The sequence below is a fragment of the Opisthocomus hoazin genome, chromosome 8 (genome assembly GCF_030867145.1).
Source record: "Opisthocomus hoazin isolate bOpiHoa1 chromosome 8, bOpiHoa1.hap1, whole genome shotgun sequence".
Taxonomy (NCBI): Eukaryota; Metazoa; Chordata; class Aves; order Opisthocomiformes; family Opisthocomidae; genus Opisthocomus; species Opisthocomus hoazin.
In genome coordinates, this window is record NC_134421.1 from 56,948,066 (window position 1) to 56,975,167 (window position 27,102).

The window sequence follows — 27,102 nt, forward strand, 5'->3', positions numbered from 1 at the left end:
CATGACGGCTTCCACCGTGAGGCTACAGGCTGAACTCCACCAAACTGAAAGGAGTGCTGTCATCTCCCCACTGATGCTTTGGTAGCAACCCCAGAAAGAAGAGTTGGAGCACAGAAACCAAGTTATCCTCCAGCAACTAAAACTGACATTTATTCCCGAGGGTACGGAACTTTCACTGTTGGAGCAGGTATTGTCTCTCCTGTAAATAACTGGAAAGATACAGACAGAAGGGCTTACCTACACATGGAGCTGTTCCTCATTATGTGTCCACAAGGAATTTTAAATACAAGAAAACTACGTTTGTAATTAGCTTACCCTACTTTCACAGGGCTCGCCTTGTTCCAGAACAAGAGCACGCACACAGCTGAGGGGAAACATCTGTCGCACTTCAAATGCACTGGAGCTTGGGCAATATCATGAAGATATCACAAAAAGTTCCAAAGCCTGATAGGGATGTTATCTTCTCAAGACCGTGAAAAGCAAAAAGTTCTTCATTAAGCACTTGTGGTTTTTTTTAAAGAGGAAGTGACTATGCATTGTGTGTACATAAGAAAACCGCAAGTAGTGTAAATTAACCTCAATGCCCTTGAAAGGCTACTCAGATCTTCCAGTCTCCTTAATCCCAGTTGTTCTGACTGCGCTACATCTTGTTCTATTAAAAACAAAACAACCCCCCCCAGGAACTTGACCTCTAGGAGAACAGGCAGTGCCAGAGATGCAGAATTTCTTTACGCAAAGAGGCAGAGTTAAAGGGTACACAATGGACAACGTAGAACTCCCATAAACCAAAACAAAAAATACATCATTAAGGATTGTCACAGCTTCACATTTCACAGCATTTCCTAACTTTCAAGTACATGACTTTGCAATTTAAATTCACCCCAGTTTGGCTGCTCTGGCCCCTCCAACTCTTTCAAGCAGTGTTTGTTGCTACGTTGGCAGCAGTGTGGTCTGGCATTGTAAAACCTCCATGTCTGGTTAGTTAAATACTTATGTTTGCGAAGCAACAGAAACCACAGAGGGGAAAAAAAAAACCAAAAAAAAAAGGAAAAATAAAGAAAAAAAAAGAAAAAAAAAGAAGATGTGTTCTTCCTTACTATCTCCCCTGAAATAATCTACAATTTGGCCAAGCTGAACTGAACATACAGAGGACATTTCTCTAGCCCCAACGGCTCTTATAGAATCATAGGTTGGAAAATGACCGCTAAGATCATCGAGTCCAACCATCCACCCAACACCACCATTCCTACTAAACCATATACTGAAGTGCCACATCTACACGTTTTTTAAACACCTTCAGGGATGTTTACCACCTGCCTGGGCAGCCTATTCCAATGCCTTCCTACAGAACGGGTGAAGATGGCTACAAAACACAGAGGTCATGGACCCTTGTGAAGAACCCGGAAGAACATTTCACCCCGGAAGTTTCATCTACCATGGCATCTAGTACTGAGCTTTAGAGATTAGTATCCTCCTTGATGACGAGAACGGAGTGCTCCTTGGATTTCATCTTCAGACAATCAAAATTCAAACACCTTCCCCCCTACACACACACACAAAAGGGTAAAACACAAAAGGTCAAGCTTCGCGTCCAAGATCAATCAGCTCCCATAATTTCCCTCCCAGGCACATCAATCTCAGCTTCCTATCTCCTGCTGGGCAAGAAACACTACAATACTACAAGCGCCTCAGCGCGTGTCTTAACTGGACATGTAGGCGATGCGAGCAGCCATAAAGGTGACCTGGCTATCAGGGGAAAATGCTGAACAGAAGAAAATGTCTGCTGAAATACTGACACAGAAAATGCCAGCCAGCCTGGGAACTAGGCCTGGGAACCAGAAGCATCCTTGAGAAGAGCAACTGGCCTCTCAGAAGTACGCAGCTGGATACCTAGAAACCAGAGACATCCTGAGATACCATTGACAAGCGCAAAAAACAAGGAACTGTAGCAGCAACTTACCATCTGAAAAGGTGAAAAACAGTCTGGAAAAAGGGGAAAACATCCTGAGAAAGTAAGAATTAGTAACTGGCATTGGCTGTTCTATCTGCAAGAACAGGAAAACGGTCTGGAAAAATAAAAACTGACCTTAGAGAAAAGAAAACCTCAACATCTATCACCTATTCCAGGTGAAAAATCGAAAGAAACAGCACCTATTCACTGCTTGAAGTGGTGGTGCCCTACACCTCCTTATGTCTCTATCATATAAGAATTACTTAATTTCTACCCAAAATGGAGCTTCTCTTTCCAAGAACTTCCCGTGCTGCATGTACCTTTCCTTTCCCAAATAGGCTGAGCTCTCCACACAAAGTTTCTTAGGGCTCTTGGACCCTCACGGGGGAGGTTTTGATTTGTCCTTCCCTCTGGGATGGTCTGGCCCATTCAGAGATCTGTGCAATGAGCTTGACACTGGTATTAGTGTAAACATATGTGTATGTGCATATAAGTAATCTGTCATAATTACATCTGCTGCAATATTACTGATAAGGTTACTTCACTAGTCATAACTTTATAGTAACTTGTAATAGTATACATACACCCACTTGGTTGTTGCCAATAATTTGTAATGGCTTTATATATTTCTTTTTCCCATTCATACATATATTTGCTTTATCAATCATAGGTACAGTTGCCGGTGGTGATGTTTGTGGCAACCTGTAATAAAGTAGAGAAACTTAGAGTAAAAGGCCTCTGTGTCCTTGTGTATTACAGAATCCTACCAACCTACAGTCACAATCTCTACACACTTGCAGGCTTGGTAACCCTTTAGGTCGTGACAGCACGTGTGACCCTGAAAAACTGCTTTAAAACCTCTCCAGCAAAGTCAACTTGTACAGAAAAGCAGCACAATATCTGGATGACATTGCACTTTTAAAAATGAGCCTTAGCAGTCTGTGAGACAAGGCAGTAACAGTGTTTCAGTTACGTTAACCTGCATATTATCGCCCTGCAAACCTAGGAGAATTGACCCCATAGGGAAAGACCATCAACAGCGACGCATCTCATGGGTTACAAAAAAATTATCCATTTCATTTTTTCTACATCTTTTTACCCTCTATTAGGTATAACATAACTATCACACCTGAATTCTAAGGATTTGGCCATTTAAATTTGAAGACCGAACATTTCAAAAAGTTTAGCTGATTTCATGTAACTGCTAAAAGACAAGCTACCGCGTGTTTGGTTGCATCAGCCGCTAGAGCAACTGAAAAATCTCAATTTGCTCCTCAGAATACACAAGCTTTTAAGAAATGTTTTGAGAAAAAGCTCTTCAATACTAAAGTATTCAGTTCAGGTGAGACTGAACAGAACCTGAGCGGTATTTGGAACAGAAGGATGGTACATCAGGCTGGGAAGGCGTGGCAGCAGGTTGGGTTTCTAATTCCATACCGCATGTGCAGTAAAGCGGATGTTTCCCTTAATGTGGGGATTGGAGGTGGATTACGGAGTCTCCTGGTAGCTGTTTTACATAATACTATTGCTTCATAGGCCTACAGGTACGCTGCAAAATCCCCCTCTGCGACAAAGTGACCAAAAATTTCTTTCAGGGGGCACAGCTAGAGACTGCAGACCACTGTTCCTAGCTACCAAATCAGTTCAGTGTTACCTCTAAGGAGACCAAGTTAAAAACTAGAAATGCCAAAAAGCGTACGTGCACCCTGTCATATTTACATGGGGAAACACCAGTGCCTAACAAGACAGAAATAACCCTTCTCTAATTATGGCTCCCTTCAACCCTTTGAACATCACCAGAGTTCAAGTGTGTTGTTTCATTGGTACCAAACGCCCTAAATCCCAACCACAGACCGTCAGACTGGATCTCGCCAGCAGCACTGACAGCGCCAGGCACCGGAAGTTATCTCCAGCGCAGGCAGCTTCTACCCTTGCCAGACTCCCAACTCCCACAGAAAGCAATTATTATTGTAAGTTTGTCCCAAGTAAACCAACCATATGACATTACTAACAAGATGTTAGAGTCTGAAAACATGTCTATCTTCATCATCATAGACACTGAAGAGCTTTTAGTCTTAATTGTAGACACCAGCAGCAAAGGACAGCCTGCTGTGAAAGACATGGGACAGCTACACCACTTCTGCTAAAGCAAAGACATGCAAAGACCATGGTCTGACCAACAAGCAGTAGTGGAGGAAGGACCCACAACAGAAATCTCTAACCTGTTTTTTCTCCTGTGTACAGTTATTCTGTAATTCATATTCTCCTCTGGATACAAGTTCACAATTCATAGCTATAACTGGATACACCTTAATTGCGTACTCTTTGTTACCTGTTCTTCTTCTAATCCACGGCTCTCCTGTTCTAATCCAGGACTACTCTTCTTCAGGTCTTATGTCCTTTCCACCGGTGACCTGAGACCCACAGAGACTGCCAAAGACTGCACAAATCTGTTCGAAAGACTTCAGATAAAACATTAGCCTTTGATCCCAGACACTGCAAGACATTCTACTACTTTGCATGCCAGATGCTTGGGAAAGAAAGGGGCTTGTCTAAGCCATCACTCTAGCCGCTCCACTTTATTAGCTGTCCTTTTTTCTTGAAGACACCTCTTAAGTTCATGTCCTCGTTCATGCCTGGACGTCGACGCTTCACCTGGGAAGCACAAAGCTCACCCGCTCAGGAGGACTACTCTTAGCATTTTAAGAAGGAAGAACTTAAAAACCTCCCTTTTCAAGCCCCAAACTCCAGGTTGGCCGTCTAACCCTTCCTTTGTCTTGTGTGGTTAGGTGGTCGCTTCCGAAACGGATACCAGCCTTCTTGTTCTTCATAACTCTTCCAGAGCTGGACAACGAGTGGTCTGGAGAGTCACCTGAGCCAACAGACAGAAGCTACAGTGGGAAGCGGGTGGGAAACGCAGCTGGACTGTAGCGTTATCTGATCACAGTTTTAGAAACTCCTTCCTACTATAAAAATACCAGCCATGCCAATTTGCCTTAAACAACCCCTAACACAGGTCTGGCATTTACACAATCCTTGTTTGGTGGTTAAACAATCCCTCTTTTTACTTTTTTTTGTTTCCATCAGTCTGTTGTGCCTCTCTTCGCTCTCTCAAGGGCAGAGCTCCTGCTGCAGTACTGTCAATAAGCATTGCTGTTGAGGACCAACTTCTGCGTCTCTCTGCATACACCTACAGCGTGGGGAGCAGCACGGGCTCTCCCTGCGTGGGTAGGAAAGTCTGAACCATCATCCTGCTTCTCACTGGCATTAGCATTCCCCTGGTACTATTTTCCTCACCTCAACCGCAGAGGTTCACGTGAAGTGTTCTTCTGTTTCCTGTGGTGAGGGAGACTGATGTACAAAGCACATCGTATCTGACAAGATCTTCTTCTATGCAAACTGGCCTAGTCTCCTCCCTCACCATTCTTGCCATGTCCCACTTCACGTGAGTGAGGTTAGAAACAATTAAGATGCAGTTACTCTGGTACGTACAAAATAGTTACGCTAACAACCAATTAGTAACTTTACACTTACATGTACTGTTTTCAGGGAAGCTTTATAGTGTTGTAACAGACACAGGATCATTTCCCCTTCATTACAGAAGGATTTTAAATTAAGTTTCCCGAAAATATCGGAACCATCTTAAAAAATTAATAACTTACTGAGACAGATCCCCTTCTCAAAACATCACTTCTATCGCCAGATACACTTTTGCCAGCAAAACAGTAACAAAAAGTACTGCTGCTCTATGAATTTTCAGAAATTTCAGAAGAGTTGCAGAATCCATCTAAAATGAAGGGAACTGCAAAAATGTTGTCACTATTGCAGGAACTGTTTTCACTCCCTGGTTTTGCCAGGAGTGAAACAGGCTATAAACATTCCAACGCCTGGCTCGGGAACAGCAGCAGGCTCTTCCAGCAAGGCTTTCACGTTACACAGCCAGGAAGGGCAGGATCCACACGGGGCTCCCGAAATCTCCGTCGCGGTTACACAGCAGGGACAGGCACAGCAGTGCTGACCGCTGCCCTGCCTCAGCCTTCACGCTCACTCCACGATTCATGAAGCCAAGCTGGGCACCCAAAAAAAGGCAGGAGCAAGCGCACAGCCCACCTACGTAACACCAGGCGTTGGCAGCGTCTGCTGGAGCCGGCGGAGGAGCTGAAGCAACACATTTCTGTCGGCGCGGTGCTGCACTAGGGTTAACCAGCCCCACGAACAGGCGGCGTGACAGCACGTCATCCTCCGGGGCTGGGCCCGCCAGCATCCCGGCATCTTCACGCCGCCACCATTCACACTTGTCGCCCAGCCTTGAGGGCAGATGGCACGAGCCAGGCCCGGGACAAGGACAGCCCAGGCCTCCAGCCTGCTGCCGCACTGGGCTGGGGTCCCACCCTCTCCCTCTCCCCTCGTCTCGGGAAGCTTGTGCTCTTGGAAGCCAAGTTGGGAGCGAGCAAGAGCACAACTCATCCTGCACCAGTCAGAGCAGAGTCCTTGCAGGTGAGAAATGGAGGTCTGAACCCTCCTCCGTCCATACTGAGGCCTTCTAAACCTCAGACAAGTGCCCTAACCTGCTCATGATTGCCTCTTCCAGCAACGTTTCCAGGAAAACTGAGCCAGAGCTTTGGAGGGTTTTCTTTGTCCAGGAAGGCTACACATGAACTCAGTATACATGGCGCATCATGCAAGCGTCTCTGGGTGTAAGCAAAACCTTTCCTACACCTCTTAATGAACTTTCCCTACCTTTACAAGAAGCTTCTCAGTCAGAACGCAGAGCGAGAAAAACTTCTGAACAAATTTGTTAATACAACGCAAGGGAGAGCAGCTCTGCTGAACAGACAACTCTGCAGCAAAGCCTCGGCTCACATCTTTCTCCTGCAGCTTCTCTGCGTTCCCAGGGAGAACATTCAAGAAGTCTCCCCATTGGTCACCACACGTAAACCACAGTCCTCATCCGAGGCAGTCCACAAGGGCGAGGGACCTGTGCAGATCTCCCAGAAGCCCCCTGTTCGTGTCTGGGAGGCCAGGACTTTAAGCTGAAAGAAAGGAGGCGTAGGGAGAAGAGCAAAGGGTGCGAGACGCCCAGGGCAAACTCCACTGCCACAGCAGCCTCCAGCAGGCTTCAGCAGCCCACGCTGCATCGCCAGGATCCCTTGGCCAGGGTTGACCATCTAGCAAGGAATGGCTACTACGACCCACAGCTGGGAGCTGGTGCCTCAGACAGACAAGGCAGCTACTTACTCTCTTACCAGAGTCTTTGTCTGCTACACAAATCAACCCTGCTTCAGAATTGCTGATCACAAGCCTGCCGGGTCAGTAAGAAGACAGCAAAACCAATGCAGTGAAACTATTCCTCTGCTCTTCTCCAGCTCTGCTGCTGCAGGTGTTTGACCCTCACGTCAGGAGAAATTACACCTAGGGTGTTCTGACACAGTTGGTAATTGGACTCTGACGCAGTTTCATAGTTAATTTGTTGCATACGATTATGAAGGCTGTTTGAGGAGGTATTAGCATTTCTGTACAGAACAGGACTTTGTAGTGCAGGTCTTTTGCTGGTCATCACCAGCACCACAAGCTTCGCCTCTAATGTTTACCACCTGCTAACATGCCAGATTTGCCTGAGGACCATGTATGGCTTTCTAGAGCTCTACTTTCATGAGGTCTGTATTCTGCCGGGTTGCTCTTCTTACAAAGAATCCTCAGGTCATTTACACCAAAAAGCAGAAGCCAGAGAAAACACTGTGGAGTTAGTTGCACACACGCTTTAAAAAGGCACATGAGAATAAAGAATGTGGGGGAACAGAAATATCAATGGCAAAGAAGCATAATCCTGACTTCTTTTGTAATGCTGCGATAAAATCCTAACCAAACCCAGCAGTTCTGCAAGCCCCTAGAGACTCCTGCCACAGTCTGCTGTACAGAGTGGAATGCAAAACCCTTGTGGCAGAGGACTTTATTTCCTCCTAAAGTTCTTCATCCACGCATGGTGTTTCTTCGATGTACCAGTTCATGACTAACCCTCTTCCCTAACAGCCACCCGGTTCGTTTACTCTTAGCTGCTGCTACCACCGACTCCTCTTCCCCGAGGCTGCTCACGTTAGCATTGCGAAAAGCTTGAGCATCCTTGACTGAGAACTAGCTAATACTTCACGTAAACCATGGGACGCACGCATGCTTACAAAGCACCTTGCAGCACCGGGACCAGAGTGCTGACATCTGCAAAACTGTCCTCCACAAGCAGGCACAAACAGTAATGGGAAGAAAAGCAGGACGTGTAGCTTAATGAGGTGCAAACCCCAGAAGATATTGCCTACCTTTTTCTCTTTCAAATGCAAGAACAGCAAGCACGTTTTTATTCCTTGTTTACATACAACTAGGTTTCGAAATGGAAGCACTAAAACCACTGCTAACCTTAGCATGTTAATCTAGATGCCCCAGTGCAGCAGCTGCCTTCCACACTTGAACCCTCAGCCAGCACCAAGGCAGTGTTCACACACATTCAAATCAAGGTTACGGTAATACTCCAAGTCCTTTAGCAATGGATGGTTCTGACGGCAACAGCCCCAAGATGAAGCTTTACCCACCCTCGTGCATTTGGAGGTCCAGCAGACCGAGCTCTCCGCGCTTTTCGTTCAGCACGAACCCACCCTGATACCGCAGTCTCACCAGACCCAACACGCATCGAATATTTTCAGCATTCCTGTACCACGGCTCAGAACGAGCCATTAGATTACAGAGATTAAGACCATTCCCGCACAGACAGGAAAAGCAACTTTAGCCCTTCTGGCCGGAAGAGCCATCTGATCCCTCCCTTGCTTAAGACGTCATTATCCCAGATCCTTTCTTCCTCCGCGTGCCTCATCCTCCTGTCAGTCTGCAGCTTAAACCCCTTGCATTTCCAGTCACATTTTATTTGCATTTACAGCTTTGCAACACGCTAAGCAGTGCCTCTCCATCTTCACCTCTCGGGATGTTTCGATTATCTCTTCGCTAGGGAGGAGATTCATCCGGTGTCTCAGACGAAGACATTCTCCCGTTACTGACAACCATTTCTCTGCAGTAACTACTTGCTCCGGATTTCCTCTGCAGCTTGTAGAGGCCACAGTTAGCTTTGGGATGTGCTTCACTGAAAACACTGCTGAGCCAAACCGCACCTTCTACTTGTGCCTACTAATGGCTGAACGGAGTTGAGAGAAGACTAACAGTTTGCTATTCTGTTAGCCAGGCACTTGCAAACACAAACCCACACTGCCTTGTAGCTCTGCTGTGTATGCGTACATTACACACAACGTATAGCTGGGAGGAAATCTCTCCTCTTTAAACCTCCTGGCTAATAACACACCTATACGAATAAGAGGCATGGAAGAGGCAAAAATAAAGTCACAGGATCAGGCTGATAGCGATTCTAAGCCCAACACATTATAAAGCAAATGCATGGAAGCTTAAATACTTCCCCCACATACTAGCAGTCGGTTTGATTTTCGCACACCTAGCTGGAGGACATGGAGTAAGAGGAAGTGGCAGACAGTTTATGTAAAACTACAATTACAGCAAGGTGTCCTTAAGGAATGCCACGATTAAAATAGTATGCAAATACAGCTGAGTGGCTTGCCTTCTTAAAAAACACCTATTGCAGCAACAGGATTCAAAAAAATAATAATCAGGCTTTCTTCCAAGGGCAAATTAAAGTAAACAAACTGCGCATTTCAAGAATGTTTCTTCTGCTCACTATCACTCCACTTTTGGGAAGGCAAAATAATAATGAAGCATTTCTAGTATTAAAAAACAAAAAAAAAAACTCAAAGAGAAGGAGGAAGAAAACAGAAGAATACAGGAACTGTATCCAAAAAGCAAGCTCCTACTTCAGCTGACAAACGTAGTTACAGATTTCAGCCCAAAATTTTGAATGGGGTGTAGGGAGAATAAGGGGTATGCTTTACTGCGCTTATTTCCCTACCAGTTTATCATTCTTTCTCTTGTTTTTATGTACAGAGTTACAACCAGCTTGCCCGGAGAACACTCTAACTGCAGCTACAGCAAACCTTGGGCTTCGGTGAAGAGCTCTTGGCCTAGCAATAAGGGCTGGAGACTCCCAGGACCAACACACACCACTCAGCTGAACCGCCCTGTCAGCCTTCAACCTCCAGCCATCTGCTCCAACTTCACATGCAAGGGGGAGCTTCGTTACCCTTTACCTGGGAGTTCGCTACAAAGGTCTGTGCAAAGGAAGAAGATTCAGCTAAAAGCAGTAACACAGTTGATCAGAACGTTTTCAAACTACAGCAAGAACCTGGAGAGTAAAAATATTCACAAATATTCACAACAATGTCTGCCCCATGTAGTCACTGTAAGCACAAACTAACGACTGAGAATGGATTCACCAGCCATGGAAGCCTCTGGGAATCACAGAATCATAGAATAGCAGGGGTTGGAAGGGACCTCTGGGGGTCATCTAGTCCAACCCCCCTGCCGAAGCAGGGTCACCTACAGCAGGCTGTAGAGGACTGTGTCCAGGCGGGTCTTGAAGAGAAGGAGACTCCACAACCTTCCTGGGCACCCTGTTCCAGTGCTCCGTCACCCTCAGAGGGAAGAAGTTCTTCCTCATGTTCAGACGGAGCTTCCTATGCTTCAGTTTGTGCCCGTTGCCCCTTGTCCTGTCGCTGGGCACCACTGAAAAGAGCTTGGCCCCATCCTCTTGACACCCACCCTTAAGACATTTATAAGCATTGATAAGGTCCCCTCTCAGCCTTCTCTTCTTCACGCTAAACAAGCCCAGCTCCCTCAGCCTCTCCTCGTAGGGGACATGCTCCAGTCCCCTCACCATCCTCGTAGTCCTCCACTAGACTCTCTCCAGCAGCTCCTCGTCTTTCTTAAACTGGGGAGCCCAGAACTGGACACAGTACTCCAGATGAGGCCTCAGTACGGCTGAGTAGGGGGGGAGGAGAACCTCCCTCGACCTGCTGCCCACACTCTTCTTGATGCACCCCAGGATCCCACTGGCCTTCTTGGCAGCCAGGACACACTGCTGCCTCATGGTTAACTCGTTGTCCACCAGGATACCCAGGTCCCTCTCCGCAGAGCTGCTCTCCAGCAGGTCCACCCCAAGCCTGTACTGATGCATGGGGCTGTTCCTCCCCAGGTGCAGGACCCTGCACTTGCCCTTGTTGAACCTCATCAGGTTTCTCTCTGCCCAACTCTGCAGCAGCCTGTCCAGGTCTCACTGAATGGCAGCACAGCCTTCCGGTGTATCCACCACTCCTCCCAGTTTGGTGTCCTCAGCAAACTTGCTGAGGGTGCACTCTAACTCTTCATCCAGGTCGTTGATGAAGAAGTTGAACAAGGCTGGGCCCAGTACTGACCCCTGGGGGACACCACTAGTTACCGGCCTCCAACTAGACTCAGCGCCGCTGACGACAACCCTCTGAGTTCTGCCATTCAGCCACTTCTCAATCCACCTCACTGACCACTCATCCAGCCCACACTTCCTGAGCTTCCCTAGGACGATGTTATGAGAAACAGTGTTGAAAGCGTTGCTGAAGTCAAGGCAGACAACATCCACTGCTCTCCCCTCATCTACCCATCCGGTTATGCCATCGTAGAAAGCTATCAGATTGGTCAGGCATGATTTCCCCTTGATGAATCCATGCTGACTACTCCTGATAACCTTCTTTTCTTCCATTTGCTTGATGATGACCTCCAGAATGAGCTGCTCCATCATTTTTCCTGGGATGGAGGTAAGGCTGACTGGCCTGTAGTGCCCTGGATCCTCCCTCTTGCCCTTTTTGAAGATTGGAGGGACATTGGCTTTTCTCCATGATTACTCCAATCATGATACCTCGTCCTGATACCAGGGGAAGCTAACCACTCACTACAAATTCTTGCCCAGTCTCCTTTATCATGCCTCCTTCTCATACACAAGGAAAAAAAAAAAAATCAAAGAAATCTTGCCAAATGAAAAAAAAGTCCCAGAAAATTAATTCCAATTCCTTGAGAATATGATGAAGATAAAACACAAGTCTTGTTGTCAGATTATAATCTATAAACTGAATAGAGTCTATAGCCTTGTTATTTCTACCCCTTAGAAAATATCTGACAAGCTTCGAACACATAAAAACAATCCTCATATTCTGAAGTTCAAAAATAATCCACTAAAATGACCATTTGGGGAAGCAGCTGAGCAAGAATTCTCATTGATTTATTGCAGAGATCTCTACTTTTGTCAAGATAAAGGAATGCTTGTCTGCCATTTTTTGCAGCTTTAACTATCCTGTCTCACAATTCAGCAGTTCAAATCTGCTGAAATAAAATCCCAGAAGTCTTACAGGTGCCTCTAGCCATGAATAACAATTTTGTCTCATATATACGTGTATACACACACAAAACCAGACAAGTACCACTTGAAACCGACACATACTCTTACCTGTATTTCTTAGGCCACTTGCCAGTGATTCATATACTGTTAACAGACATGTGTTTTAAGACGTATTACTTGTTGATACAGCTGCCAAGGAAATGCATTGGTCATCCCTTCAGAAATCTCTTCCTTCTTCCAATTACTACTAGCCAAAAAACACCTACTGCAACCACATTAACGTTCAGTTAGTTCTAAAATAACCTGAAGATGTCAACACCAAGGCTTCAACTAAGCAGCTTTTGTCACAGTCAGGTATGTTCTGAGGAACGCAATGAGGAAAAAAATATCCAAGTGACCCACAAACCTTGCCAATGCTTTTAAGTTCCTCCGAGAGAAGTGTCAGCCCACAAGCTACCCGTGCAGCAAGCCCACCTCAAAATTCTGAGGCCAACTTTGGCAGTTTAGAGAAGCCTTATTTCAGCAGGCTTAAGCCATTCCCTTCCACAGAGCGTTAACTTTATACTTACGTAAAAAGTGTTTTTCCAGTAAGGCTATTTCCAGGTGACCTTTGATTTCATTCAGTCTGTCAGATTCCGTTCTGTTAAAATCCTGGACTCCTGAAGCCATGATGATGCTCCCTGGACCAGCCTACAAGAAAGCCAGAACACACTGACAGCTCCGAGGCACTTTTCTTTTGCCATTTAAAGACATCAACTTACTTCTGGGGCAGTAAAGAAACAGTCACGTGAGAAACATGCAAGTACCAACAGCTCTGCACACCTCTTATTCAGCGTTAAACTACCAAAATGAGTGAGAGCTAATCAAATGCACAGCATCTCTCCCACTTGAGTTTACAAAATGCACTTCTGGAGACCTCAGGGCGTTACTGAAAACAAAGATTTTTTTTTTTTTTCTCCTTCTTACCAGTTCTGATGCATCATCATTTAGCCTTTATTCTGCTTATTTAAAAGGCGTATTTATACTGTCCCCCTCCTCTTCCCATTCCATGAATGGTTAATGCAACGTACTTTACATACAAGGCTGTGAAGCTAGCAAAAGGAGTACTTTTCCAGATACTCACCGAGTTATTACAAAACACATATTGTATATTTTAATATCCATTTATGGGTGTGTAATTCCGAGGAGCGTGGTCCCTCTGTAAGGAAGACCAGTGCAGGGACCGCCACTCCCCCACCTCCAGTACAGCCCAGTTACGGCTGAAGGATGTGTGGCTGGTGCCCAGAAGCTCATCCTGGCAGGCCAGGAGAGGGGGGAGTCAGGAGATTATATGCCTCGACTGACTCGCAGCACCCCTCGAGCAAACTCGGCATTAGAAATACTGCAGAACGCGAGACTTAGTGACTTGGTTAGTTAAGAGCAGCAGTGACCACCGTCCTGTCCTCCATGGGAGCACAGAAAAACCCCAGACCCATGCAGCACAAGGCAGGTAATGCCGTCCTACCCCCATGAAGTGAGCACTTTTGGACAGCAAGAGGAAGGGTGGGCGAGGGCATGTCCCCGGTAATGGCTCTTCAGGCACCGTGTGCAGTCCCCACCAGGTACAAAAGGTCTGTCAGCTAGAATTACAGGAGCTTCTCCAACAGCTTGTACTCAAATCCGAAGTGCTGGATGACAGAAGCCTACATCTAAGACATGATCCCAAGGCAAAAAGGGATTTATTTACCTATCCTAGCCATTCCCCTACCCCTTGTTTGAGCTCGGAAAGCATACAGGAGCTGTAGCGCTTTCAAAAATCAGCTCGCATCCATTTAACCGCGACAGCTTAAATTACATACATATATAAATTCGACTCATTTACAGGAGAGTTAATTAAAAGACATTTTCTATGGTTTAGTTAAAATGTACCAAAAGCTCACTGACAGCAAAGTGCTTTCACTGTCAGGAATGACTTGCGCTTTTAAAACAGAACAGTGTGGAGATACCTCTTGTACACCTGTCTGAGCTGCCCAGGTGCTGAGTTTAAGCCTCAGAGTTTGCCTACGCAGGCCAGCTGGCACCCCGCAGGCACTCACCTCGCACCACCTCCCCGCGCGGCGTGCCGGGCAGCGACGCTGCGTCCAGCCCCGCCAGCAGCAGCTGCCCCGTCCCGCACCCTGCCAGCGCTGAGCAGCGGGAGCCGGCGGCACAGCAGCAGCAGCCCTGCCGGCACGAACCACGCCGCCGCAGAGACGGACAGGGCCCAGGGCTGTCCTCGCGCGGGGAGCTGCTGCACAGCGTCCTCCTCCCCCCGCTCCGGACCCCCGCTCACCCCTGCCTTCAGCAGGGAGGGACAGTGGAACACGCCACCGGCAACCACCCCGCCACCGCTGACGAGGAGCTGCGGTCTGGCTTCAGATGGACATGGGATGGCAATTAACCTCTGCGCTGATTTCTTATCTACAGAGCTAGGTTCTATTGATTTATGCCGGAAGATTTAGTGTTATCGCTTGCCACACGCTTGGAGAGCCCCAACGAGTAAGGTGTGGCTGAAGTCGGACAGTGGCACGCCAACAACACAGCCTTCCTGTACCCGATGAGGGCCTACAGGAAGGACGGAGAGGGGCTTTTCACAAGGGTGTGTAGTGATAGGACAAGGGGGAACGGCTCTAAACTAAGAAAGGGCAGATTTAGATTAGATATTAGGAAGAAATTCTTGACCATGAGGGTGGTGAAACACTGGAACAGGCTGCCCAGAGAAGCTGTGGCTGTCCCCTCCCTGGCAGTGTTCAAGGCCAGGTCGGATGGAGCTCTGAGCAACCTGGTCTAGTGGAAGGTGTCCCCACTCATGGCAGGGGAGTTGGAACTAGATGATCTTTAAGGTCCCTTCCAACCCAAACCATTCTATGATTCTGCGATTCTAACATCACGCTCTACAGACAGGCAAAAGGAAAGCGTTATTAAAATACAGATTGCTGCCCAGGCGTTAAAGCGTGGCTTTCTATACCGTATATCCACATCTGGTACAAAGGGACAGTCGCTGCTCCTAGCGTGCAGGAGTTCATACGGAGCTGTCTAAAGAAAGAGTGCCACTGCTTCAAAACAAACAAACAGATAAATAAATAAAATCATGTACAGGTTAAAGAGCAAGATGCTGTACTCGTCTGGAATGCTCCCGGGCTCTGCGCATGTATTGGGTTTGCGTGGCAAGGTTTTGGTAGTGGGGGGCTACAGGGGCAGCTTCTGGGAGAAGCTGTCAGAAGTTTCCCCCATGTAAGATGGAGCCAATGCCAGCCGGCTCCAAGACGGACCCACCGCTGGCCAAGGCCGAGCCCATCAGCGATGGTGGTAGCGCCTCTGGGATAACGCAGTTAAGAAGGCGGGGGGAAACTGCAGCGAAACGGCAGTCGAGAGAGAGGAGTGAGAGCAACAACTCTGCAAACACCCAGGTCGGTGCAGAAGGAGGGGGAGGAGGTGCTCCAGACGCCGGAGCAGAGATTCCCCTGCAGCCCATGGTGAAGACCATGATGAGGCAGGCTGTGCCCCTGCAGCTCATGGGGGTCCATGGTGGAGCACATCCCCACCCGCAGCCCATGGAGGACCCCACGCTGGAGCAGGGGGATGCCCAAAGGAAGCTGTGACCCTGTAGGGAGCCTGTGCTGGAGCAGGCTCCTGACAGGACCTGTGGCCCGTGGAGAGAGGAGCCCACACCAGAGCAGGTTTGCTGGCAGGACTTGTGACCCCGTGGTGGACCCACGCTGGAGCAGGCTGTTCCTGAAGAACTGCACCCGTGGAAGGGACCCACGCTGGGGCAGCTCGTGGAGGACTGTCTCCCATGGGAGGGACCCCATGCTGGGGCAGGGGCAGAGTGTGAGGAGGAAGGAGCAGCAGAGACAACGTGTGATGAATGGACCACAATCCAAAACAGCACCTGGCTCCTGCCCAATCCGTCCCTGGCTCCCAACCCCACTTGCTGCGGTGGGGACACGAATGTAAGAGACTGAAGTGAGGGAGGAGAGGAAGAAGAACGGGGCTAGTGAATATCTAAGCATATTCCAGTTGTCATCTTCACTGGTGATACTCAAGGTATTTCACCAAGATATGAGCTACATTGCAGAAATCCATCTGGAGAACTAGCTCCACTTTTGCGTCTTCAGAGATGTTAAGTCATTAACTCAGGCCCAGGATACCCTGACTGTGCCTCTTAGGAAGCAGGAAAAAGCGAAAGATGACTAGGACTGTGGACTAAATGACATGGGTGAACAGAACTCTTTCTGAAAGTTTCCAAATGTGCATATCTGCTAAAGCATTGGACCCAAGAAGTCTGACACTGGTTAACTGGTTAAAAAACAGCACGTACACATCATTAAACTCACCAAGAAGGTTACAATGACCTTCTAAGTTAGAGAAAAAAGGAAAAAACATCCACTAAGTCAAAACATAAGGCTGCTTGCTAAAACACCAGGAGCAACGTCACGCAATAACTGTGCAATAACAAAATGGTTTAACCAGAGAGTAAGATACAAGTTTGGTGGAAAACAGAGCATGCAATTTCCAACATTAGTGACACGATAACGTATTAATGAATACAAGTTGGAAGTGTTCAGAAAACTAAGCATGTCCAGGACAGTGATACGGGAGACATTTAAGCAGATGCTTCCTTTGTCCCAGCAGAATTTTCCCCACACCAAACACACCTTGCTGTGTCAAGAGGTGTTAACGGGCTAAAAAGATGAGAAACAAGGTCCATACATTTTCTGGAGGTCAACTGCCTGCCTCTGAATTCAAAAAGTACCTCTGTCTGAAGTTAGCATAACTGACTCAACTCACAAGTCAACAAAAAAAAAATTATCTTCTATTAATTCCAGCGTTAATTGTGTAATGTTTCTTTCGTCTGCTGCCTCTGCAGACTAGTGCTGGGACTCAGGCTGGACTAACCAATAACTTGGCTACAGATGTCCTTTCTTGCTTCTGACTCACAGTAAAAGCCTTGAAGGCTTCCACAGATTTCTGCTTTTCCTTCTGCCTCTCTAGCTTTGACAGTATTTGACACAGGAGCCCTCTTAAAACGTTGGCAATCACTATTACTCACTGAAGACCGCGCAGAAGGCTCGGCAGTGCCGAGGAAGCCAGAGAAATGCCAGAGTTGAGCGTGGAGACTCGGAGCCAGAGGGGTTAAAGGAAGATTTCAGATGACGACAGATTGCCTCCAACCCACTATCAGAGTTCAGAGTTGCTGCTCCAAGCCACATCCAGATCCGGATCTGAAAAACCACATCTACCCACAAATGTGTTTTTCAAGCCATCTGCAGTTCAGCCTTTTCCTAACAGCAGCTCTCAACCTGAGAGCTCTCTGCCTTCCCTCCCCAAACCCCCCTCATCCCGCCAGCTCTGGGATTCTGTTTTGTGCACCAAGCGCCGATGCCACCTTCGCTGTACAGCCATGGAAAAGGTCCAAGTCCCTTCTTAACCCAGCAGATGTGGATCCGGCCTCTCCAACTGCAGCACAGCACATCTTCAGCATCACACAGACATGTAACCAGCCAACTCACTCCTTCCATTTTACTTGCAGAAGATCATACACAGATGATTTTCCTCTAGGAATATCTAACAAAATGCTGGTCTCATTTCCAAGTTTGTAATCAAGCAGTTCCCACACACGGAGAATGGGGAGCAGCAAGGACACAGCGTGCCAAGCCCAGGGGCAAGACCATCCACCCAAGGCACTCCTCAGGGCCCAGCAGTGGCCGGGACACGACACAGGGAAGCGGTAATTTGAAATACAAGAATTTTAACTTGTACTCATTTGAGCAGCAATGGGAGAAAAAAAAAAGTCAGGTAGGGCCTGTTGTGACAGGACAAGGAGTAATGGTTTTAAACTAAAGGAGAGTAGATTCAGACTGGCTATAAGGAAGAAATTTTTTACCACGAGGGTGGTGAAACACTGGCACAGGTTGCCCAGAGAGGTGGTAGCTGCCCCATCCCTGGAAACATTCAAGGCCAGGTTGGACGGGGCTTTGAGCAACCTCATCTAGTGGTAGATGTCCCTGCTCACTGCAGGGGGGTTGGGCTAGGTGACTTTTGAAGGTCCTTTCCAACCCAAACCGTTCAACGATTCTTCAGCAATACAACAAACTCCAGAGCTTGTCTAGGAAGCTCATAGTCTCCTGAGTTTCTCAACTGACACTTCACAAGCATTTTCTTACTTCAAATTACAAAAGGATTTCCCGTGCCTGCTGCATTTACCTGCTGTAAGGGAAGGGAAAATCCAACAACACTGCTGAAGAACGAAAGCATCTGTGGAACACTCAATCCTTAGCAGCAATTCTGGGAAGTAGTCCCATATTGCAAGCTCCTAAAACACAGCTATATTTTACATGCATTTCAAAAAAATTCTAGTGCTAGCCAGGTTTAGAGATTTTAATATCTTAACCGTAATGTTTGCATCATGCTTTCTACCTTCCAAGCATCATGCTTTCTACCTTCCTGTCATTGTAAATGAGGTGACTGATACTGAAGTTTAAGGTTTTAATTGACATGCTTCAGGAAAAGCCAAACTGTACTGAAACAGCAATTACAGTAATGTTTTCTGTACCACAATACCTCAGATTTAATCCTAGCATGCTGGCGGGGAACTTGCATAAATAGATTAGACTGCTTTCAGCACAATATGCCAGGTACGAGAGCACTTAGACTTGTAATTGTCACTGACAGGTCAGTGCAGAACTTCCACGGGTTTAAAACACAAATTTATTCTCTCCCCACTCTGCCGAAGGGGAGGTGATCCTCCTCTGCACCGAGTTCATTCATATACCTGTACATAGTACTGAATGTCCTCTCCCTTTTATAAAAACAGAACTTTTGTCACATTAAGAGCACATAAATACATCTATAGCACAAAACGATGAGACTTCAGTTAAAATGAGGCAAATCAAGCCAGAACTGGCAAACACCAGGGCGATCTATGATTTTCAGGGCACAGTCCCCATCCCTGAATATTTGCATCTTAGCAAGTCAAGCTGCTGGAGCAATGTTTGACAGCTTTTTTAGGTGCAGAATTGTGATCTAGCAGGAAGGAACCCACATGGCGTCTACAGAGCAGGAAACCATGATGGCACTGAGTCAAGGGGAATTCAATTACCGAACAAGTAACATGACCTGAATTTCCAATGTCACAACAAGACAAACGCTAATACATTCACTACTACTAAGCAGGAATGGACCAGGTTACCCCCTCTACCTGTTTTGTGACTGTGGTGTTCTCACAAAACAATGGAGAAATACCAGTGCTGCACACAGTGCCGAATGTCCTTGCTTTAAAAAAAAAATAAAAAAATCAGTCAGCCACCTATGGTAAAGAGGGAAGGGAGGAAGAAATCCGGCAAGCCATTCAGGACCTCAAAGAGATGCTCAGCAAAGAGTGAGTTGGTTAACCAACACGGCTGTCTTGGCAATGATCTGATCATAGTGTCCAAGCACCCACAGAGACCTAAGAAAGTATCTGCTGTCCAAGACATCCCTGGTAGTCCTGGCACTTGAATGGGAGGGGGAAAAGCACCTACACAAGCAAACAACCACCCTGTAAGTTGAGACCTAACTAGCTCAAATTAAGAGTAAGACACCCGTGGAACAAAAAGTCTCACTAAGGAGAAGTCACAGGAAAACAACAAATCCTTCCAACCTCAGGGCTCTCCTACGACGAGCTAGCCATATACTTTACCCAAACACAAGTTAGGATGTTTATTATTGAACCAAATAGGTAAAGCTCAAAGTTTTAAGATAAAAAATATAAAATGACCTTATCTGGCCATTCTTCCTGTCCTTCCACAGGGAGTAAATTTTACACACGCTACTTCAGCAAGACATGTGAAGTGGGACTAAGTCCCACTGCTGTATCTGTGGCCGGGGACTGAATGTTCACTTGACTTGTTCGAGGTGTGCAACAGGATGGTCTTCTTTGCAGACGGGCAGGGCTCTGCAATCACAAGCTTTTATGACAAGGCTTTTCACCCCAAAACATCCATCTGTGGCAAGTTTTCGCACACGCTTTTCAAGTTCAGACACATAGACAGAGAAGAGGCACCTAATGTGCACACTTCTAAGTGCAGCACGCACCCCTGAGGCACAATACAGAAGGGCGTTTCATTCACCTGACTGTGCTGTACCGTGCCAATCGACAGAGATCTTTCTGTAATGGCTCCGTAACGATTAATACGCCAGACCGGGGCGGGGGGAAGTCAAGAGGGGCAGAGATGATGCCTTTGTCAAGGGAGTGGCTGACAGGGGAGTCAGACACATCTACGCACTGAAGATGCAGACCAGGCAACCAGGACTCACATTTTGCACGCCTCTGATCACTTCCAAGCCACCAATCTTGCTCTTTCAAGCTCATCAGTTCTGTATCCAGATTTCAATAGAAACAGTGAAGCAACAGAAGTGGAAGCACAGTACAGTCCACATCTATCTGAAACGGCATGCAGCCTAACTTCAATTTCTGCACAAGACTTGCATTGACTTCTGTACGCTTTCACCAGCTGCCCAAAGGTATTAAACAGGAAGAAACCAACAAGACTTGGTCTCCTCATGATCAGTGTCATAAAAGGATAATACTAAGTTGCTTACTGAGCCTATAAAAGAAAACCACCCTATGTAAGCAATTTAAGATTGGAGTTTTAGTCACTGAATTAGAAACAATTCAGGCACAATTCAGCTGTATGATCTCAATACGAAACAGAGACATAACTCAGAATCGGCCTGTTCTCAGCCACTGTTTTAATATCGACTTAAACATACAAGCATCACTTACTTTACTCCCAGCACCTCTGCAGCACAGGGGATTATTTCTCCTCCCTTCTTTTTACGGATGGACAGCAGCGCCTAGTGGGCAGATGTCTGTGAGGGCCAAGCGCTAATCCCCTCAACTTCCCATCTGAAATTCCTCCCTTATGCGTCAGACCTCTTTCCTCATACAAGTTTGCTTATTTTGCTCAGATCTGGAACACAGCTGCTGCTGCTCTTAGGCTGTTCCAGCACCACACTGGGTCTGGAGCTCCCAAGCATCAGGAGCAGGGCAAAACAACAAGTCTGATGCTGTTGCTGCTTTCCTCTGTCCCTTTCTCGCTGTTTTTAAAGAACTACACACAACTGTATTCCAAGGACTTAGACCACAACAGCCTACTTAACAGTATGCAATCAGCCAGAAAGCAAAATGTTTCTCCTCAAATTATCTTCTCAGCACACAGAGCTCAACTAGTTGAGAAAACAAAGACCATCACTACAGATGTCTAGCTGTAAGGCTTTAAACCCACAGCTTTGACTGGTTATATCTCGCTATTCCCTCAGCCATACCATCCTGGAGCTACTACCCTCCTGAAGAAAGACAGAAAATGGTATCTAGGGCTTAAGACAGACCTTTCTCTAGCCTCTAGCTCTGCCATCCAGATCCTTCTGATGAGATACAAAGGGTATTCCCTGCTCTCCACACATACATATGATGCCTAAAGTTTAATGAAAATAAGCCAGTATTTACCTACCAAAACCTCAGAAAATACCATGTTGGAAGGGCAGCAGCACAGACTCGTCCCAGTATACACAATATGTACATCTTAACAAATGACAGATGTCTTCAGTGGAATCAGAGCAAAGGAAAGGCATTCAACAGAACTTCCTTGTCTGAGAAGCTTGAGGATTTGCATACAAGAGACTTTTTGTGACCCAAAAATGCTCTGTCATTACCACTTGTTTGTTCCACGATCACAGGAAAAAAAATCTGGGTAAAGAAGTCTATAGAAGCAGGACTGTATGTGATACCACACAAGAGTACCTGAATTTAAAAAAAAAAACTAATAATAGCTATGGAACAGGATACAAGCTGTCAACCCCAAAGAAGATGCTTAAGCGTATACAGTTCGAAGTCTTTTACTGTAACACTTGTGGTGAGCAAGCCCTGTGCTGCTAGACATGACCTTTCAGACAACAGCTTGACTACATTTTTGGGATTAAAAACTGCACGGTGAGTTTCCACAGAGGGTGGTACAAATGCCGAATCCCAAGTCACATTCTAGCATGTAGTTAAACGGTCAAATTGTAGATTGTAGCACTCCAAGCTCAAGGATTCACAGCCTTTTTTTAATAGTTATAGGAGGAATTTTTTTTTTTTTAACCAACTCTTAACATTTCCTGAAACAGCATCTTTTAAAAAGGCAGGTCTGTTTGAGTGCCTCTGCTTACAAGCACCAAAAAATGTTAGCACCTGAAGTCTTGCTCACCTCCTGCATAGGTTTAAATCAAGTCTATAGCACAGAAGCATCACTGGATACAACATTGCAGTGGAGAACAAGGTGGCTGACTCTCTAACGAAGCCACCAGAAGTCTTATCCCTACAGTCCTGACCAGTGCCATGAGAGCAGATCTGAGCTTCTCAGACTGAAGTCTTTCCTTCAGATCTGTTCGTTAGTAATTCAACAAACAAATAAAAACCAGACAGCACTCAGATGCACATCCAAGGTTAACAAACCTGTCAACCCACAACATCTCAAATTAATAGTAGGAACAAGGAACCCTAATATTAAGAAATTAATTTTATCTTGCCACAAAATGGAAGCCTATTACTGGAAGCTTACTTCCTAGTCTACAAATCTTAAAGTGTTTAATACAAAATACAGAGAAAAAGAAATACTAATTTCTGTTATTTTTCTGCCCGACAGCTATATAACATAATATAGTGATACTTAAACCAAGTACTTACAAGGTCTCTCAGCTCTTCATTGTCTCGAGTTGACGTTCGAGGTATTTTCACCGGGATTTCATCTCCACATTCAGTGTCTGAAGCATTTGGAGACTCTGCTAAATCAAGGAACTCATCTCTCTTGTGACCTCTGAACCTTATTTTGTCCAACTTCTTTAGCATGTTCAGCACTGCACTTTTCTGCTTTACCTTAACATGACGGTTGGAGTCTCTGCAAGAAACAAGACATCAAGAGTACTTTGGAAAGCTTGCAATAGACCCAAACATATGCATTCTAACCTCTAATTACTTCCAACCATCTTTCAAGGGCCTTCCTGTCACTGGAGGATAAACATGCTGCAGCTTAGCTTTTTAACAGGCATTTTCTTCCACAGTGTAACAGATGCATGGTTTGTTTTTCCGTAGTTGATGATTTACCATCTTTCCACACTATTCTGGCCTCTTTATCATGGCTATTTTTAAAGCAAATCAGAAAATAGGCACAAGCTAACGACCTGCACTCCAAAGAAAGATTAGGAAGTCAGCTCCTAACAGGTTACTTGAAACAAAAAAAAGTTTACTGATAAGACCACATTCTTCAACTTGCTGATACCAGCATGACCAAAACCTTACTGCTAGGGAAACAGCGCAGCCAGGACTTCTGCAGAACGTGCAGGTGCCACAGCATCCGGAGGAAGGAGAAATGTCCAGGACATTTCACTTTGTTTTGGTTTCGGCCGCCCCTCCCCCCGCCGGCGTGCGGAGCAGAATGGAAAGAAAAAGGCAGAAACTGGTGGGTCGGGATAAGGGCAGTTTAACAGAACAGCAAACAAAAGAGAACAGGAACAACGATGAGACAGATAAGGAGAAAACACGACACGAACCGCACAAGCCACAGACCCGCTCTCTTGGACAGGACCTGCTCCGCACGCTCCCGAGCCGAGAGTGAGCAACCGGGGCTCTGTTTGGTCGGTTGGGGTTGGGTCAGCACACCCCCCGCCGCCGTCCCCCCCCCCCCCCCCCCGTGCCCCTTCCTGGATTCTGGTGAAAATTAACCCCGTCCTGGCCGAACCCAGGACACACTTCCAGTGACAGTATGTGACATGAGCAATACTCAAATGATAAATCATACTGGGAGAAGCATTTTGCCTTTTAGAAGACAATAGAAGAAAGCTTAATTAATGTATGTAAACTCACTGTAATGGGAGCTTTCCACAACACTGCACTGCGTCCTTTCTGGTTTAAATCAGATCTGCTGAACTGCTCCAATTCAACGCTCCACACCTATCTTGCTCTGTACCAAATAGTCCCAAGCTCCATCGTTTTTTTCAAAAAAATAAACCAAAACAACAAAGATCCTGCTACTGCTCTGGCAGTTTATACCAAGCCAGACTCAATTTTCTCTCCTACAACCTGCGTTCCTCAGTCCAGAGAGTTCCATTTGGAGGGTGCCGCAACGCTCCCCCATAGGGACTTCTGCAGTGGTAAAAATTTATTTTGAGGCACTTGTTCTGTTACTGTCCTTTTTTCCCTATGGTCAACATTGTCCTCCTCTTCATTAAAAAACACGTTGAGCTCCATGGCACATCATCCCAGGCACTCGTATGGGATGAAAAAGCAAATGGCCGACCTATACATGCGTCATTTCAGCAGTATAAAGAGCAAGAAAGAAGAGCCTTTTGCTACTGGCTCCCACAGCCTTTGCACTTCAGGCAATCCTCACGTCCCAACACAAGCCTCTTCTCAACAGAGCTCTTCATCTTTCCCTGCGGATTCCCCACTTACCCTAACACTTTGGCAGTGATTATTCACACCAAGTTCAAACCAGAACACTCCCTTCCAAATCAGCCTTAGATTGCACCTCTGCCAAGGTTTATCACCACCCTTCACTTAAACACAGAAGTTTGAAACAAATCCCCTTTAGCGCAGCTGGCAGAAAAACCCCACAAAACTCTTCCTTTATCAGAGATGCTTAAAGTTGAAGCCCTGTATTTAATATTTCACTTCCAAGAGAATCACCTGCAGTAACTCACACCAAGGTTATTTTCTACGAACAGTTTTTCTTTGAAGTTCTATTACTTGTCAAAGCTAAGTTCAAAATAGAAACACTTCTTGCTCATTCATTGACTATTTGATGAAGAAACTTGTCAGCTATCACATCCAGAAATATCTCTAGGCTCTACTATTAATAGCAACCGGAGAACAAATGCTATCAGGGAAGTTTAAATCTTTGAGAAGCACTGGCACAATTGTATCACACTCCCTCCCATCTCAAAGATCTCCATCTATGTTCAACCAGCTTTACATACCACGTAAGTCAGACCTACAGCAAAGCAGTTGTAAACCAAGCCGCGTTTGCTTGCCATCCATGCTGCCACTGCTAGTGATACGGCTGTATGAAGAAGTAACAAGGACTGCAGAGTGCTTCCCGGCAGGCACTCGTCAGCCCACACCGACGGAGGACAAGCACGCATCCCAAGCCTTCTCCAGCCCTCCTACAGACGGAGCAGCTGACTCCAGGCTGGAGATGAGCATCACTGTCCTGGGCGGAATCCGGAGTCCTCAGCATTCTCCTGTGAAAGCCACATTTATCCACCGCTCCCGAAAGACCAGGGCTGGATCTGGATCTCTTTTTATAGCCTGGCATATACAGCACTTCAATGGACATTTCAAGATCTGAATTCTGTTTTCCCCGTAGAGTGGATTCACATCCACTTATCATACAAAAGAAGTGAGAGGCAACAAAACCACCTCGAGACAGAGCAATCGTCAACCCCTCTCTTTGAGCTTTGCCTTCCGGTAACGAGGAACAGCAGACCCACGAGGCCGGTGAAACGGCCCAGCGGTGTAACTGCCTGGCTTGGACACCACTCAGGAACACACAGTCCTAAGCTCCAGCTGCCCCTGCAGACAGTTCATGTATTTCAGCCCCAGGTCACAGAATAACCTGGCCAACAGATGCACCCATGAACACATTTACGGTATTTTTTACTACTAAAGCTGACGCACCTACCCTTACGTGTATTACCACCTGGTCTCTTAAACATGCAAACCTTTCTTTACGGCACGAACAGATCATTCCACTGAACAGTCAGCTTTAAATTCTGTAACACAGAGGCTAGCAAAAAGAGATGACCTCAGTGTCAATATTGTTAAAGTACTACTCAGTACGTTGACCATTAAAAGAGGAAATAGTAAAGAATCATGTTCCTAGCCATTTTTGTAAGTGCTGTAAGCACAAGAAGCTGTTACATAAAAATATCTGCTGAGTTATAATTTAAAATTAATACAATCATTTTGTCTAAAAAATTGTTTTGAGCATACCAGACTCCCAGATTAATTACAGTTACATTAGATTAACCTAAGCAAAAAACTAAGCTTGCCAACAAGCTCCTACAGAAACTCATTATCTGGCCTCCAACCAAACGCACAATCCAAGACAGGCTTTTTATGTCAGCAGCCTGCTCTTGCAACTAGCAACTTTTTTTTTTTTAGATAAAGATCAACAAAAATGGTGACATTTCAGCAGTTTCAGGCTCACTAGAAAAAAGAAATCTTCTCAGAGACTTTGTATTTGAAGTGGCTTGGATCAAATTTAGATAAGCTTGAGGAAGCTTTTGTAAAACGCAAGACCAGAATCTGAGCTAGAATTAGCTTTGTTGTAAAATACAGTAACTAAATATCAAAACCACTTGCTTCACCATCACGATTCATCCCCCCCCCTCCTTCACCATCACGATTCTCCCAACTCCCCATCCACATCCTGGCCTCAGGTGGTTCGGCTCTAAGTTCCAGGCTGTTTCTAACAACAACCCGTACCAGCAACACCAAAATCAACACGCAGTTTTGCACATGCAGAGCTCAGAGCGTGAATGCAGACCCACACCTCCTTCTGCTTTCAAACTAATCATAAATAGGCATTATGAAATTCTAATAAAAATACAGCTATTTTAACTCCATGCATTGTAAACACTCTCATTTCCCAACACTGTCACAGATGTGACAATAATTGCTCTCACTACCACACAAAAAATAAGCTATAAATAAGAATTAAGACTGGTAACACGCTTGCAAATTATTAATTTGAGCAAAATCAAATCCATCCTCCCCAATCAAGTTTATTTCTGCAAACACCCT

At 46.0% G+C, this 27,102-nt stretch overlaps 1 protein-coding gene across 4 annotated transcripts in view; it reads right to left on the reverse strand.

The window, feature by feature from the left end:
- LOC142362140 (GRAM domain-containing protein 4) overlaps positions 1 to 27,102 on the reverse strand; it is a 76,252-nt gene that overhangs the window by 29,746 nt on the left and 19,404 nt on the right. For all 4 annotated transcript variants that reach the window (XM_075427698.1, XM_075427697.1, XM_075427696.1 and 1 more), the window contains exons 2-3: positions 22,987 to 23,197; positions 12,830 to 12,950 (exon numbers count right to left, since the gene is read on the reverse strand). In XM_075427698.1, coding sequence (XP_075283813.1) covers positions 12,830 to 12,950; positions 22,987 to 23,148 — 283 coding nt within the window. In that variant the 5' untranslated portion in view covers positions 23,149 to 23,197. The remainder of the gene's footprint in view (positions 1 to 12,829; positions 12,951 to 22,986; positions 23,198 to 27,102) is intronic.